Below are 11,267 nucleotides of genomic sequence, written 5' to 3' on the forward strand. Positions count from 1 at the left end.
AGGAGATACAGTTGAAGCCTATAATAGTGTCGTAGTCCTCGAAAGAAAGGATGTACCAGAAATCTGAGGCCGCGGAGGAGGGAAGGGATAAAACAAACTCGCTCATCCTCCCGCTATACATCAGGACGACTTCGGCGGCCTCCCCTTCTTCGATCATCACCACCGGCGAGCGGCAGTCCGCGAACTGCAGTGGCAGTAGGTACCCTTGCTCAAGAGATGGTGAAGATGTGCCACAATGGCAGTAAAGGCCAACCACTTCCCCTTGGTGTTGCAGGCGACCTTCGTTTCCGTTTGTTGCCTTCGACGACCTCCTTGCTCGCAGCGCCGCTCTTCGCTGCCTGGATCAGTCGTCGATAGGCGCACATGGAGAATACGCCAATGTGGACAGAGAGGGAAAGCTCAGTCGAGAAGAGCAATGGAGGTGGAGTCATGCGAGTTCGGACCATTTTTCCTTATAAAGCTTTGATAGCATGGGAAGCAGTAGTGACCACACCATGACACGCGGCAGGATAACCTGCCCATTTTTTTAGAATCACTTGTAATTTTATTCATGTACACTGATTTGGATCTAAAATCCAAGAGAGTTCGGACCATTTTCCCTTATAAAGCACTCATAGAATGGGAAGCAGTAGTGACCACACCATGACACGCGACAGGATAACCTGCCCATTTTTTTGAGAATCACTAGTCATTTTATTCATGTACACTAATTTGGATCTAAAATCCAAGAAAGTGACTGACATGTGGTTAAGAGCATCTCCACTAGGCCCCGCAACAGCCCCCCCCCCCCCCCCCCCCCCCCCCCAGCCCCCCCCCCCCCCCCCCCAAGGAGGCCTTTTTCATTGCCGGCGCGCATTTTTCCCCTAGTCATACCCCCAAAAGCTCAAATAGCACCGGATTTGGCCGAAATTACGTCAGGCGGTCCCAACCCAAACCCAGAAAGCTGGGGGGCAGATGGAGCGCCGGCCCTCTTTTTTGCATGCAAAACCCCCACAAGTCAGCCTCTCTCCTCACTCTCTCTCCTCTTTTCCTCACAACTTCTCTCCTCTTTGCCTGCGGCACATCTCGCACAAGTATGCCACGCCGATGGAGCAGGCCGTACTCCTCGTCGGAGCAGACCGACTCGTCCTCCTTCGTCGGCGCCGGATCCACGGCCTGCGCGAGAGGCACCTCGCCGTGGACCACCGTGGCGACGTCGCTGTTGCCGCACTGGTTGGTGCTTCTGTCGTGAACGGCGCCGGAGTCGACGCAGCAGCTGCCACGGGAGGCCCCGAGCGTGGAGGCCACAGGCAGGCCCGGCACCGGGCGCACCGGCCCCGAGCGTGGCGACCACGGGTGGCCTCGGCACCGGGCGCGTCGGCCACGGGCAGCCCCGAGCGCGGAGTTGGCGGTGGACGGTGGTGCGTCGGCGGCGGTGGATTTGCGGTGGCGACTGGTGAGCTGCTGCTCCTGCATCGGCGGCGATGACGGGGGTGCGTCGGCAGTGGTGGATTTGCGGTGGCGAGCTGCTGCTGCTACTCCAGCTAACTCTAGGGGCGCAACGAGTGGGCAAAATTCCACCCCCCAGGCCAAACTTCTCACCGGCAGCCCCCCAAGCGGCGAAAAACATGTCTCCTTGGAGGGGGGGGGGGGGGGCAAACGGCTGGAGATGCTCTAAGACGCATGGGGTTCGAGGCGTCCCATTAATGATGTTGGTGCCCGAGATGTTTCGCCTCGTCAAGATTGCCATGGTGAGACATGGCCTTGATGGGACCGCTTTACTGCACGCACATCTAGTTGACCAATGGTCAACGGAACCAAGTCGATCTGGCTCGACCAGCTGGACCGGAGTTGTTCTGGTTCCCCTGGGGCCGACGTCCCTTTTTGAAAAAATTCATAAGTGTTTTGTGGGATATCATCTCACGGGAAACCGTCTTTACGGGGGAAGCTTCCCATGAAGGTCGACTATCTACATCGACAACTCAAGATCGGATGCGGCTACCATTCAGATGAGTGAGCTGTATTAGAAGAACATGAAGATCAAGGACACCGGTTGTGAAGCACGACCCATCCTCCTTGACGAAATTGGTTGTGCGGGTCTACTTTCAAGGGAGTTTCATGAACCGGTTGCAACCTCGACAAGCTTGCAAAAGCCAGCGCCTGAGATCAGCTCTTGCCAAGCCACATCCAAGCTCGAAGATCGGCTCAGGGGGCTGCTAATAATAGTGTTACGCCCAGGAGCGCCTCATCATACCGGAAGAGAGAGTAAGTAGGGCGGCCCGAGGCCCCCTAGGTCGGGTGTGCTCTAGTCCGTTGTGTCGGCCATGGGCCCTATAAAGAAAAGGACTCAGAAGACTTGGAGTATATAATAAAAGGGAAATGATGTGTACGAGGACTCCTCCCTAACCATGACTGACTAGGATCCTATATAAACCCTAGACCCCGATATCCATATAAGATGGGGCTAGTACGCCTGGGTGGTTTCTCCTCCCTGCCAGTGGTGGAAGAAATTGTGCCCACCAAAGATGGGTTTCTCTACATTGATGTAAGTCGTGTGTGCCACTGTCTGCTCCCCTATATTCTTCTCACTCACACTCTTGTTAATCTAATCGTTGCAATATCATTATCGGGAAAAAAAATATCATTGCTCCATATGAAGATAAACTTAAGATGGCAAACTCCAAGATGCTGCTGATCACTTGTATATTATCATAACATGAGTTTTCTTTTTGAGGGGATAGAACACGAGTAATTAAAAGGCCTTTTTTCAGAACAAAAGGTTGTTTCAGATTCGCTCACACTCACACTAGGGCCTAGGCTGCAACCCGTTTCAGAAACCTAGTTAGAGCAACTCTAGCAGACCCCGCATCCGCCCCCGACCCACAAAATAACCGCCAAAATGCGGGTACGGGTCGGAAAACCTGCCCGACCAGACCCTGCATACCGTCACGGCCTGCAAAATTTTTTGAGGGGTGCGGCAAAATCCCGGCCCCAACCCGGGAAAACGCGGGTTTCTCCCTCGCTGCTGCGGTGCCCTGCATCAGAGAGAAGCGGTTGGCGGGAGGGACATTTCAGCCCCGCACTCTTTTCACCTTCCTTCCGCCGCCGCCCGCCCTTGCTTCCGCCCGCCCCCCGCCGGCGATTCCGGCCATATCTGCGGGCGGAATCGTGCCGCAGGGCCGCCCCACACTCTCCCGTGCCGAGCAGCTGCACCGCCCCCACACGGATCCGGCGAGAAGAGACGTCCCCGTCGCCGCCGCCCTGCCGCCACCGGTTAGTCCCTTTTTTGTGATTTTTGCGAGCTGTGTTGTTGATTCACGCGCCGGTGTGCATGTAGATGGAGTTGAGCCCGTGCGAGAAGTTCTTGCTCTCCGATTCGTTCGATTCAGATGACTCAGATGTTGAGACCAGGCTTGCGACCTTTCGGCAGCAAACATTAGTCATGGCGCTTACCGTGAAGGAGCATGAAGATGAGCACCGGAAGAGGAGGCGAGGATGGACTGTCGGGCGTCTGTGCATTCCTCGGAATCGCCATCTTGGGAAGGAGATGTTGATGCAAGACTATTTCGCGGACAATCCTACATATCCTCCGCACCTCTTCCGGAGAAGGTACCGAATGCGCCGATCCCTCTTTGTGAAACTTGTTGAAGCACGGTATTTTACTCAAAGAAGGAATGCCGCGGGCTTAAAGGGATTTAGTGCATATCAAAAAATCTCCGCGGCAATGCGGGTGATTGCATATGGTGTTCCGGCTGACTATGCCGATGAGTATCTTTGCATTGATGAAGATACTACAATTGAGTCTGTGCGTAGATTTGCGAAAGTGATCGTCCGTGTCTTTGGTCCTGAGTATCTTCGGGCACCCAATGATGATGACACAAAGAAATTGATGTCATCTAATGAGAGGAGAGGTTGGCCTGGCATGTTAGGTAGCATCGATTGTATGCATTGGACTTGGAAAAATTGCCCCAAGGCTTGACAAGGAATATATTGTGGCAAGTCTCGTGATGCAACAATTGTGCTAGAGGCCGTAGCATCCGAGGATTTATGAATTTGGTATTGCTTTTTTGTATGCCGGGCACTCTCAATAATATCAATGTGTTGCAACGGTCACATTTGGTACTGACCATGGCGGACGCCGCGGCGGCAGCAGCAGCAACCATGGCCGGGGCCGCGGCAACAGCAGCAACGACCCTCCTCCCCGGCCTCCCAGACGAGATCGTGGTATGGGAGATCCTCGTCCGCCTCGACCCCAGATCCATCCTCCGCAGCCGCGCCGTCCGCCGCGACTGGCGCTGCGCCACCACCAACTGCCGATTCCTCCTGGCCCACCACGCCCGCCAGCCCGCCCTCCCCATCTTCTCCAGCGACAGTCACCGTAACATCCTCACCTTCGACCACCGGGCCGCCGCCGCGTCCCAGCTCCACACCATCGCTCAGCTTACTCTCTCCCAGCCCTTCAAGCTCGAGGCCTCCTGCGATGGCCTCATCATTATATCCAAGCATGAGATGGCTGGCCCTCGCCCCGGCCTCAGCTCTCGTACCCTCCTGTCCGTCTGCAACCCGGTCACGCGTCAGCATGTCTCCCTCACGCAGCCACTGTGGGACTTCAACATCTTGGGGATGTACCAACACCGCCCTACCGGTGGGTACCGGCTGTTACTGCAAGGAACGAGCTTCATGGGTTCGTCTAGTGACGGAGTACATTGGGTGCTCGATGACCAAATTGGGTTCGGCGATCTCCAAGGCACCTGTCCGGGTGCTTGATAGCTTCCATTGGCGCCCAGTGTATTATACCCAGGTGGAGGAAGACACTGAATTTTTTGAGACTGAATACAAATTTGTAATAGTATTCGACACAATGGCTGAGTCGTTTCGGCAGATCCGTGCTCCCCTTGTTCCCACCAACTCAAGTATCTTTGAGATGGATGACATGCTTGGTATCTATAGCTGCAACAAGGCCAAGAAAATTGTTGATATATGGGTGCTGCAGAACTATGAAAGTGAGGTTTGGGACTTAAAGTACCGGGTTGATTTGCCAACCGCAGAAATCTGGGGTAAGTTTGAAGGCATTGATGCTGATAGCTATTGGTATGTGACCGTTGTTTCGGGTGATGGTGTCGTGCTCTTGCTGGTCAGTTTTGGTAATAGACTGTTTTTTGTTGACACTGGTGGCGAACTGGTTGCTAGCTTCCGAGACTTACATGTTGGTGAACATCGGCTCAAACAAACTCTTGTCCCGCATGATTTCTTCATGACACTGGAAGGCTATGCCGTGGATGCTTCACCTTTCATCTGACGGATGTTTGGCGAGGTTCTTAATATCCTGATGAGTTACAATGTCTAGTAATTGGATCAAGTATGAGCCTGCTGATTTCTTCCTTTTGTGTTGTTGTATAAAAAGTTATGATCTGAAGTGACTTTTGTTATGTGGTTGCATGAAATCTATGCTTGTTTCGATATCCTTTCGGGATAAAGTGACAACTGTTTGTGTTGATGTTAAAATTACCATGACATTTGGATCTGCTTTTGAAGTATTTTCCAACTTTTCTGCCGCATGTCTCTATTTTCTAGTGGTCTTCTCAGTACTCAATTTGTTGCTATCTATATATTCCTCATATATATATCCCTATCTCTTGAACTGAAGAATTGATTTTACCACTTTATCCGCTGGCCTTCTTAATAGTCAGTTTTTTAGTTGTTTCCTGTTTCGACCTTTTTTTGTAGCTGGCAACAAAAAGAGGCAGATTCTCCTCCTTCCTGATTTGCAGGTTGCACCAGACTTCTGGAAGACCTTGGAGCACTACTGGTTAATTAAATGCTTCCGTATTGCATCATAATAGTCAACTTTTCAATGAAGTGTTCTATTATAATTATGTTTTCTTCGAAACGGTCAGGTAGGTGAAAATGTTGTTGAACGGACAGGAAAGAGCCGACATATGCGCGTCCTTAGTGAGAATCCAAGACATTCGCTCCACACAGGAGTCGAACTCTGGTTCCAGGCGCACACTGTGACCCTAGCCATTGGGCTACTGCCCCGTTTCGTAAATAATTATGTTTTCTTCATGCATCTGGTGCATCTGGTTAGTGTTCTGTATAATTAGGCTTTTCATTAGCAAAACTGTTCCTGTTTTGACTCTGGTCCTTTGTTTTGTTAATTTCCTATACCTTGACTTGTTCCGAGCAAGCAAGAAACAGGTTCACTCTAGGTGAGATCACCTATGGCGGAAGTGGAACTACTGTTTGTTGTCTTAATTAGGGCAATAATATCAATAACCTAATGCTCTATCAATTTCACTGCTTGATTCTTCCTTTTGTCTGTCTATCAACTTGTTCTTCCCTTGTATTGCCTGCCTCTTAGCAATGCAGTCTTCTGCTTATTTGTGCATTAGAAAGTGTTGGATCACTTTTTCCCTTTCTGAATTCTGAATCTGCAGTTGAATCTTTGACACTGTGCCTTGTTCTTCCATGTTGGCTTTGTTCATTTTGCAATGTCTTGTTCTAGGCGAGAAACAGGTTTTGGATTTTTCTTAGTTGTGATCACTGATGTATGCTGCAGTGGGGCTTAGAACAAGATGCAAGCGTAATGATGCGTCTATTTTTGTAATTCTTGCTTTGCGCTACTGCAGAAACACAATTTGTAGCACAATTTCGGTTAATGACTTCAGCTGTGTTGTGTAGATTCTGATGTTAACATATTTCTGTAGGGCAGGTGTTGTACAGTACTGTCGCTATAATCTGTCCAGAGTATCGTATGAGTGGATTGGATCTTTCCTGGCAGGTATATGAGTGGACTGGATCATATATATCCCTATCTCTTGGACCAAAGAATTGAGTTTACCACTTAATCTAATGGCCTTCCTAATAGTCAGTTGTAGCGAGTTTCCTGTTCTGACCCATTGTTGCAGCTGGCAGTGAAAAGAGGAAAATTTTCCTCCTTCCTGACCTGCAACTTGCATTTGACTTCTAAAAGATCTTGGAGCACTACTTGTTAAATTAAATGCTTCCATGTTGCATCATAATAGTCAACTTCTCAATAAAAGTGTTCTACTTATAGTTCTGTTTTCTTCATGCATCTATTGCATCTTGTTAGGTAGGTCAGAACTATAGCAAGAATAGGACATAATTATATTTGTCTCCTTCCAGGAGTTGTAGTTGTATTTCTTTTTAGATTTATTTTTGGTGAGGAGTTAGTAGTGGTATTCTTCTAGAAAAGACTGGGACTGCACTGAACACCGACTAGAGAAACTAGAGATGATCTTTGACTTCGTGGAGTGGGACCACAGTTTTCATTGTTTTTTCTTTGCGGGCAATTCAGAGAGCTTTATTACAAAATAGCAATCCTCGGACAATCAGCCAATAGGCTGGTCACTAAGAAGCTAGGAGTCTCATCAAGCCAGCAGTCCGTCACATTTAGCGTGCAAGCATGCATAACACATAGATGCGCCGGAACGTTAGCCGCTCGGTTTACATGAAGAATATTTTAAAAAAAGTTTCTAACAAGCTCTCCAATATCTAATAAGATAGGAGCCACAACTGATCGAGAGTTATGGCGAGTGTTCTAGAGATCTACCATCTCCAGGCAGTCAACTTCCACATGAGTGTAGCCGTGCAGATACGCAAATCGCACGCCTTCTCACATAGGCACCGCTTCAGCTATCAGTGGATCTGTTATCCCCATATGGGGTTTGCACCAAGCACCAAGGAGTCCAGTGGAGGACCTGGCAGCACCCCCAGCGCCACTGCAACTTACGTCAATATTTAGTGCTCCGTCGGTGTAGATCTTGATCACTCCCGGTTCAGGCGGTAGCCATTCATGTCCTGGCAAGACCTTTGCCATAGTTATGGGCAGGTCCAGGATCGCCAGGGCTTCCTTTGTCCACTTCATACAAGAGGCAGGGTCCGAGCCTCCTTCTTCATGCTTGATACGGTTCCTAGAGTGCCAGATTGACCACATAATAGTAATGATGATAGCACGATCTTTGTCCCTGAACCTATCATCACCCAAAATATCCCGTGCACAACAGTTGTCATTGTTGCCGACCGTCCTTTCACGATCGTCCTGCTTCTCTACAGCTACACCACCAATGTTCCAGATTCTCAACTGAGCTTGCAACAAATGTTATAAAGGCGCCGAAAAATCGTGTTTATACTTTGGGGATAGTGAGCTTTTGATAAGTAAAAGTGTTCCTGTTTTCAATCGATTTTCCTTGTATTACCTACTTAGTGATCCAGTCTGCTGGTGCATCGTTGTTCCCTGTTGGATTTGTTAATTTTGCAATGTCTAGTTGTAGGCGTGAAACAGGTTTTGGATTTGCTTGCTGGTGATCCGTGGAACTGGTGTATGTTGCGGCCGTTTTAGAACATGGTATGAGTGTAATGTTGCATCTATTTTTGTAATACTCCTGGGTGAGGTGTTGTACTTTACGGTCACTATATCCTGTTCAGAGTACTATGATACAATAGTGGTTTAGAACTGAACCCAATCTCGACAGCTCAAACGCAACAGTAATTAGGTGAAAGTAGCATAGACTGGTGGTAGAGCAGTACATTCGCTTGATAGAACTGAACCCAATCTCCACTAGTGTGAGGTGTAAAATATTAATCGCTAACTCTGAAACTCAAAGAGATGAAGCAGTCGAGCATATACTAGTTGTACCTCTGAAACTCTCTTTTGTTTTAGACTGAGTGCGTCTGAAACTTAGAATCGCTGCTTCTGCAGCTTCTATCTCATCTGCTGCTGCGGCCCTCTCTTCGGACACCAGGGCCCCCTCTCTGATAGTAGCATTGCTGGTCTAAATATATTCACCGAAGAACCCACTAGGGTAAAGATATTGCATCTCGGAAGTTCCCATTGCTGCTACTATGTAAACTGGTTGCTGTCAAAAAGATAAAAACACTGCTACTGGAAATCACGGGAGTGTCCTTTGCTACTATTTATCCTTTCAAGTTACGTTCTAGAAGTTTTTTCACCTTGCCTTTGTTTCTCGCTATCGAAAAATCTAGACCCCATGGACTACCAAAAGTGGTGCAAGTATTCTCCGGCCCGAATTCAAGGGTGGCGACATGTTGTTTAGTGCATAAATAAAGATACACATTTCTCGTCAAATCAAAGGCAAAAAATAAGGAAAAGAAATAAAAAACCATTCAAGAACCTAGCAGAAACTACTCCCTCTATAAACTAATATAGGATGTTTTAGAGACTTGATTGATTAACTAAGAAGGAATGCTATTGCAAACAGTCATTATAGGTGTAGCTTGTTTAGGTAAAGCAAAACCATAAAAAAATATCATTGGCTTATTGCGAAGTAAACTGAGAGGACTAGAAGGTGGTTTTGTGTGATGTGGCATCCCAAGTAACATTGTCAGCGGCATTCGCATGACGGTATATCCTAAGGCAACCCCTTTCAAGGCTGAAAATGAGTTTTGGGACTTAAAGTATCGGGTTGAATTGCTGATCACAGAAATCAGGGGAAAGCTTGAAATTCTTGATGGTGATGGCGATTGTATGCGACCGTTACTTCTGGTGATGGTGACGTGCTACTGTTGGTCAGTTTTGGTCATTGGTTGTTTTACGTTGGCACTGATGGAGTATTGGTTGCTAGCTTCCATGACTTGAATGCCTGCACACATCAGCTCAAAGAAACTCTTGTTCCGCATGATTTCTTCACGACATCAGAAGGTTGTGTTGTGGACGCTTCACCATTCATCTAACGCTGTTGAGTGAGGTGGTGCTTTTTAGCGGCCTAGTTTTTGTATCCTCATGAGCTGCAATGTCCATGGATTGGATCAAGACAAGCCTGCTAATTTCCTTTTTTTGTGTGTTGATCAGAAGTGACTTGATATGCGGTTGCATGAAAGCAATGCTTGTTTTGATACCCTTTCAGGCTGAAGTGATTACCGCTTGTGTTGATGCTAAAATTACCAAGCCGTTTTGCCCTGCTTTTGAAATGTTTGCCAGCTGATCCGCCTCATGTTCTCTGCTTTATTCGATTTAGGGGCTGTTCGGAATCCCCACAGCTCCGTGAAATCCTGAGAGCTGCGGAGCTGGTAAACAGGCGCTCTGCGAATTTCAACTATAAATCCAGCTGCTCCGGGAGTGGAGCTGTGGAGCCGAGTACATCCGAACAGTGCCTTATTTGGTGGTCTTCTCAGTACTTGATATTTAGCAACCTTTATGCCTCATATCACTATTTCTTCAACTGGAGAATTGATTTGACCTCTTGATCGGTGGTCTTCTTACTAGTCAACTTGTAGTGTGTTTGCTGTTCATACCCTTTGTTGTAGCTGACAAAGGGAAGTGACAGATTTTCCTGTTTACTGTCTGGCAAGCTGCACCTGCCTTCTAGAATAGCTTGGAGCACTACTGATCAAATTAAATGCTTGAATGTTGCATCATAGTCAACTTCTGAACAAAGTATTCTGTTATAATTCAGTTCTCTTCATGCATCTACCACCGTGAACATTGATTTTCTGTGTTGCTGGTTGTAACGAGGATATGAGCGCAGATGATGTGCTTCTCTCTTTAAATCAAACTTGGCCTATATAGGATTCTGTGTTAGTTGCTGGTTGTAGCAATGTGCATTTGTGGGAGCTGATGGCCAAACGGCCACAATGGTTCCAAATCTTCAGATAACAATGGAGATGGTTAGATAGATCTTATGGAAACTAAGCTCACTACTAATTGGACATGGTTGTAGTCGTATTCTTCTAGAAAAAGGGTGGTAGTGTACTGCAACCTGAAACCTATGATTATCTTATTGCATTTGTCTGCTGCATGCTTTGCAGTTATTATCTCTTATTGTTTCAGTTCAGCTGTTGACCTTTTTGTATAAATGCTTCATGCGGATGTTGTAGCACAATTGCTGTTAATAATGTCAACTGTGCTGTGCATATAGAAATTCTGGGCACAATTTGGTTTTTGCCGTTTCTAGGCACGTTTGCTAGATTCAGATGCTAACATGTTTCTGCGGGGCAGGTGGCGTACTTTACAGTTTGTTTTTGCTATTTCTAGATGGGTTTGGTAGTTTCAGATGTTTACAAATTTGTGCTGGGCAGGTCTTGTACTTCAAATTTACTAGTATATCATATACTTACTAAAGTAATCACAACTTGAAAGTAACACTGACCAGACCAGTGGGTGAGCTATAATGAACAGGAGGTACGTACACGCATAACTACTGAAGGCCATGCTATAGTGTGTCTACACTAGTGAAAGCCATGTCCTAATCATCTCCTGGAGGTCATTGTGTTCAGTCTTACGTTGTTATGGTGCTGCTAGAAGGAGG

The 11,267-nt window shown here is 47.5% G+C and overlaps 1 protein-coding gene across 1 annotated transcript; it reads left to right on the forward strand.

The window, feature by feature from the left end:
* The first annotated feature begins 4,140 nt into the window (after nt 1-4,140).
* LOC125547178 lies at nt 4,141-6,949 on the forward strand. The gene is made up of 5 exons (XM_048711163.1): nt 4,141-4,663; nt 4,830-5,123; nt 5,707-5,788; nt 6,687-6,760; nt 6,888-6,949. The coding sequence occupies exons 1-5, from the start codon at nt 4,141-4,143 to the stop codon at nt 6,947-6,949; spliced, it is 1,035 nt and encodes a 344-aa protein (XP_048567120.1).
* Nucleotides 6,950-11,267: the final 4,318 nt, after the last annotated feature.

The sequence above is a fragment of the Triticum urartu genome, chromosome 3, assembly GCF_003073215.2.
Source record: "Triticum urartu cultivar G1812 chromosome 3, Tu2.1, whole genome shotgun sequence".
In the NCBI taxonomy this organism is placed as follows: domain Eukaryota; kingdom Viridiplantae; phylum Streptophyta; class Magnoliopsida; order Poales; family Poaceae; genus Triticum; species Triticum urartu.

Excerpts from the sequence above, each read along its gene's own strand:
- LOC125547178 (XM_048711163.1), top strand. The coding sequence starts at position 4,141 with ATGGCCGGGGCCGCGGCAACAGCAGCAACGACCCTCCTCCCCGGCCTC. Across the intron at positions 4,664-4,829 it reads GCAAGGAACGAGCTTCATGG|TATTCGACACAATGGCTGAG; the intron begins GTTCGTCTAGTG and ends AATTTGTAATAG. Across the intron at positions 5,789-6,686 it reads AAGACCTTGGAGCACTACTG|GGCAGGTGTTGTACAGTACT; the intron begins GTTAATTAAATG and ends ATATTTCTGTAG.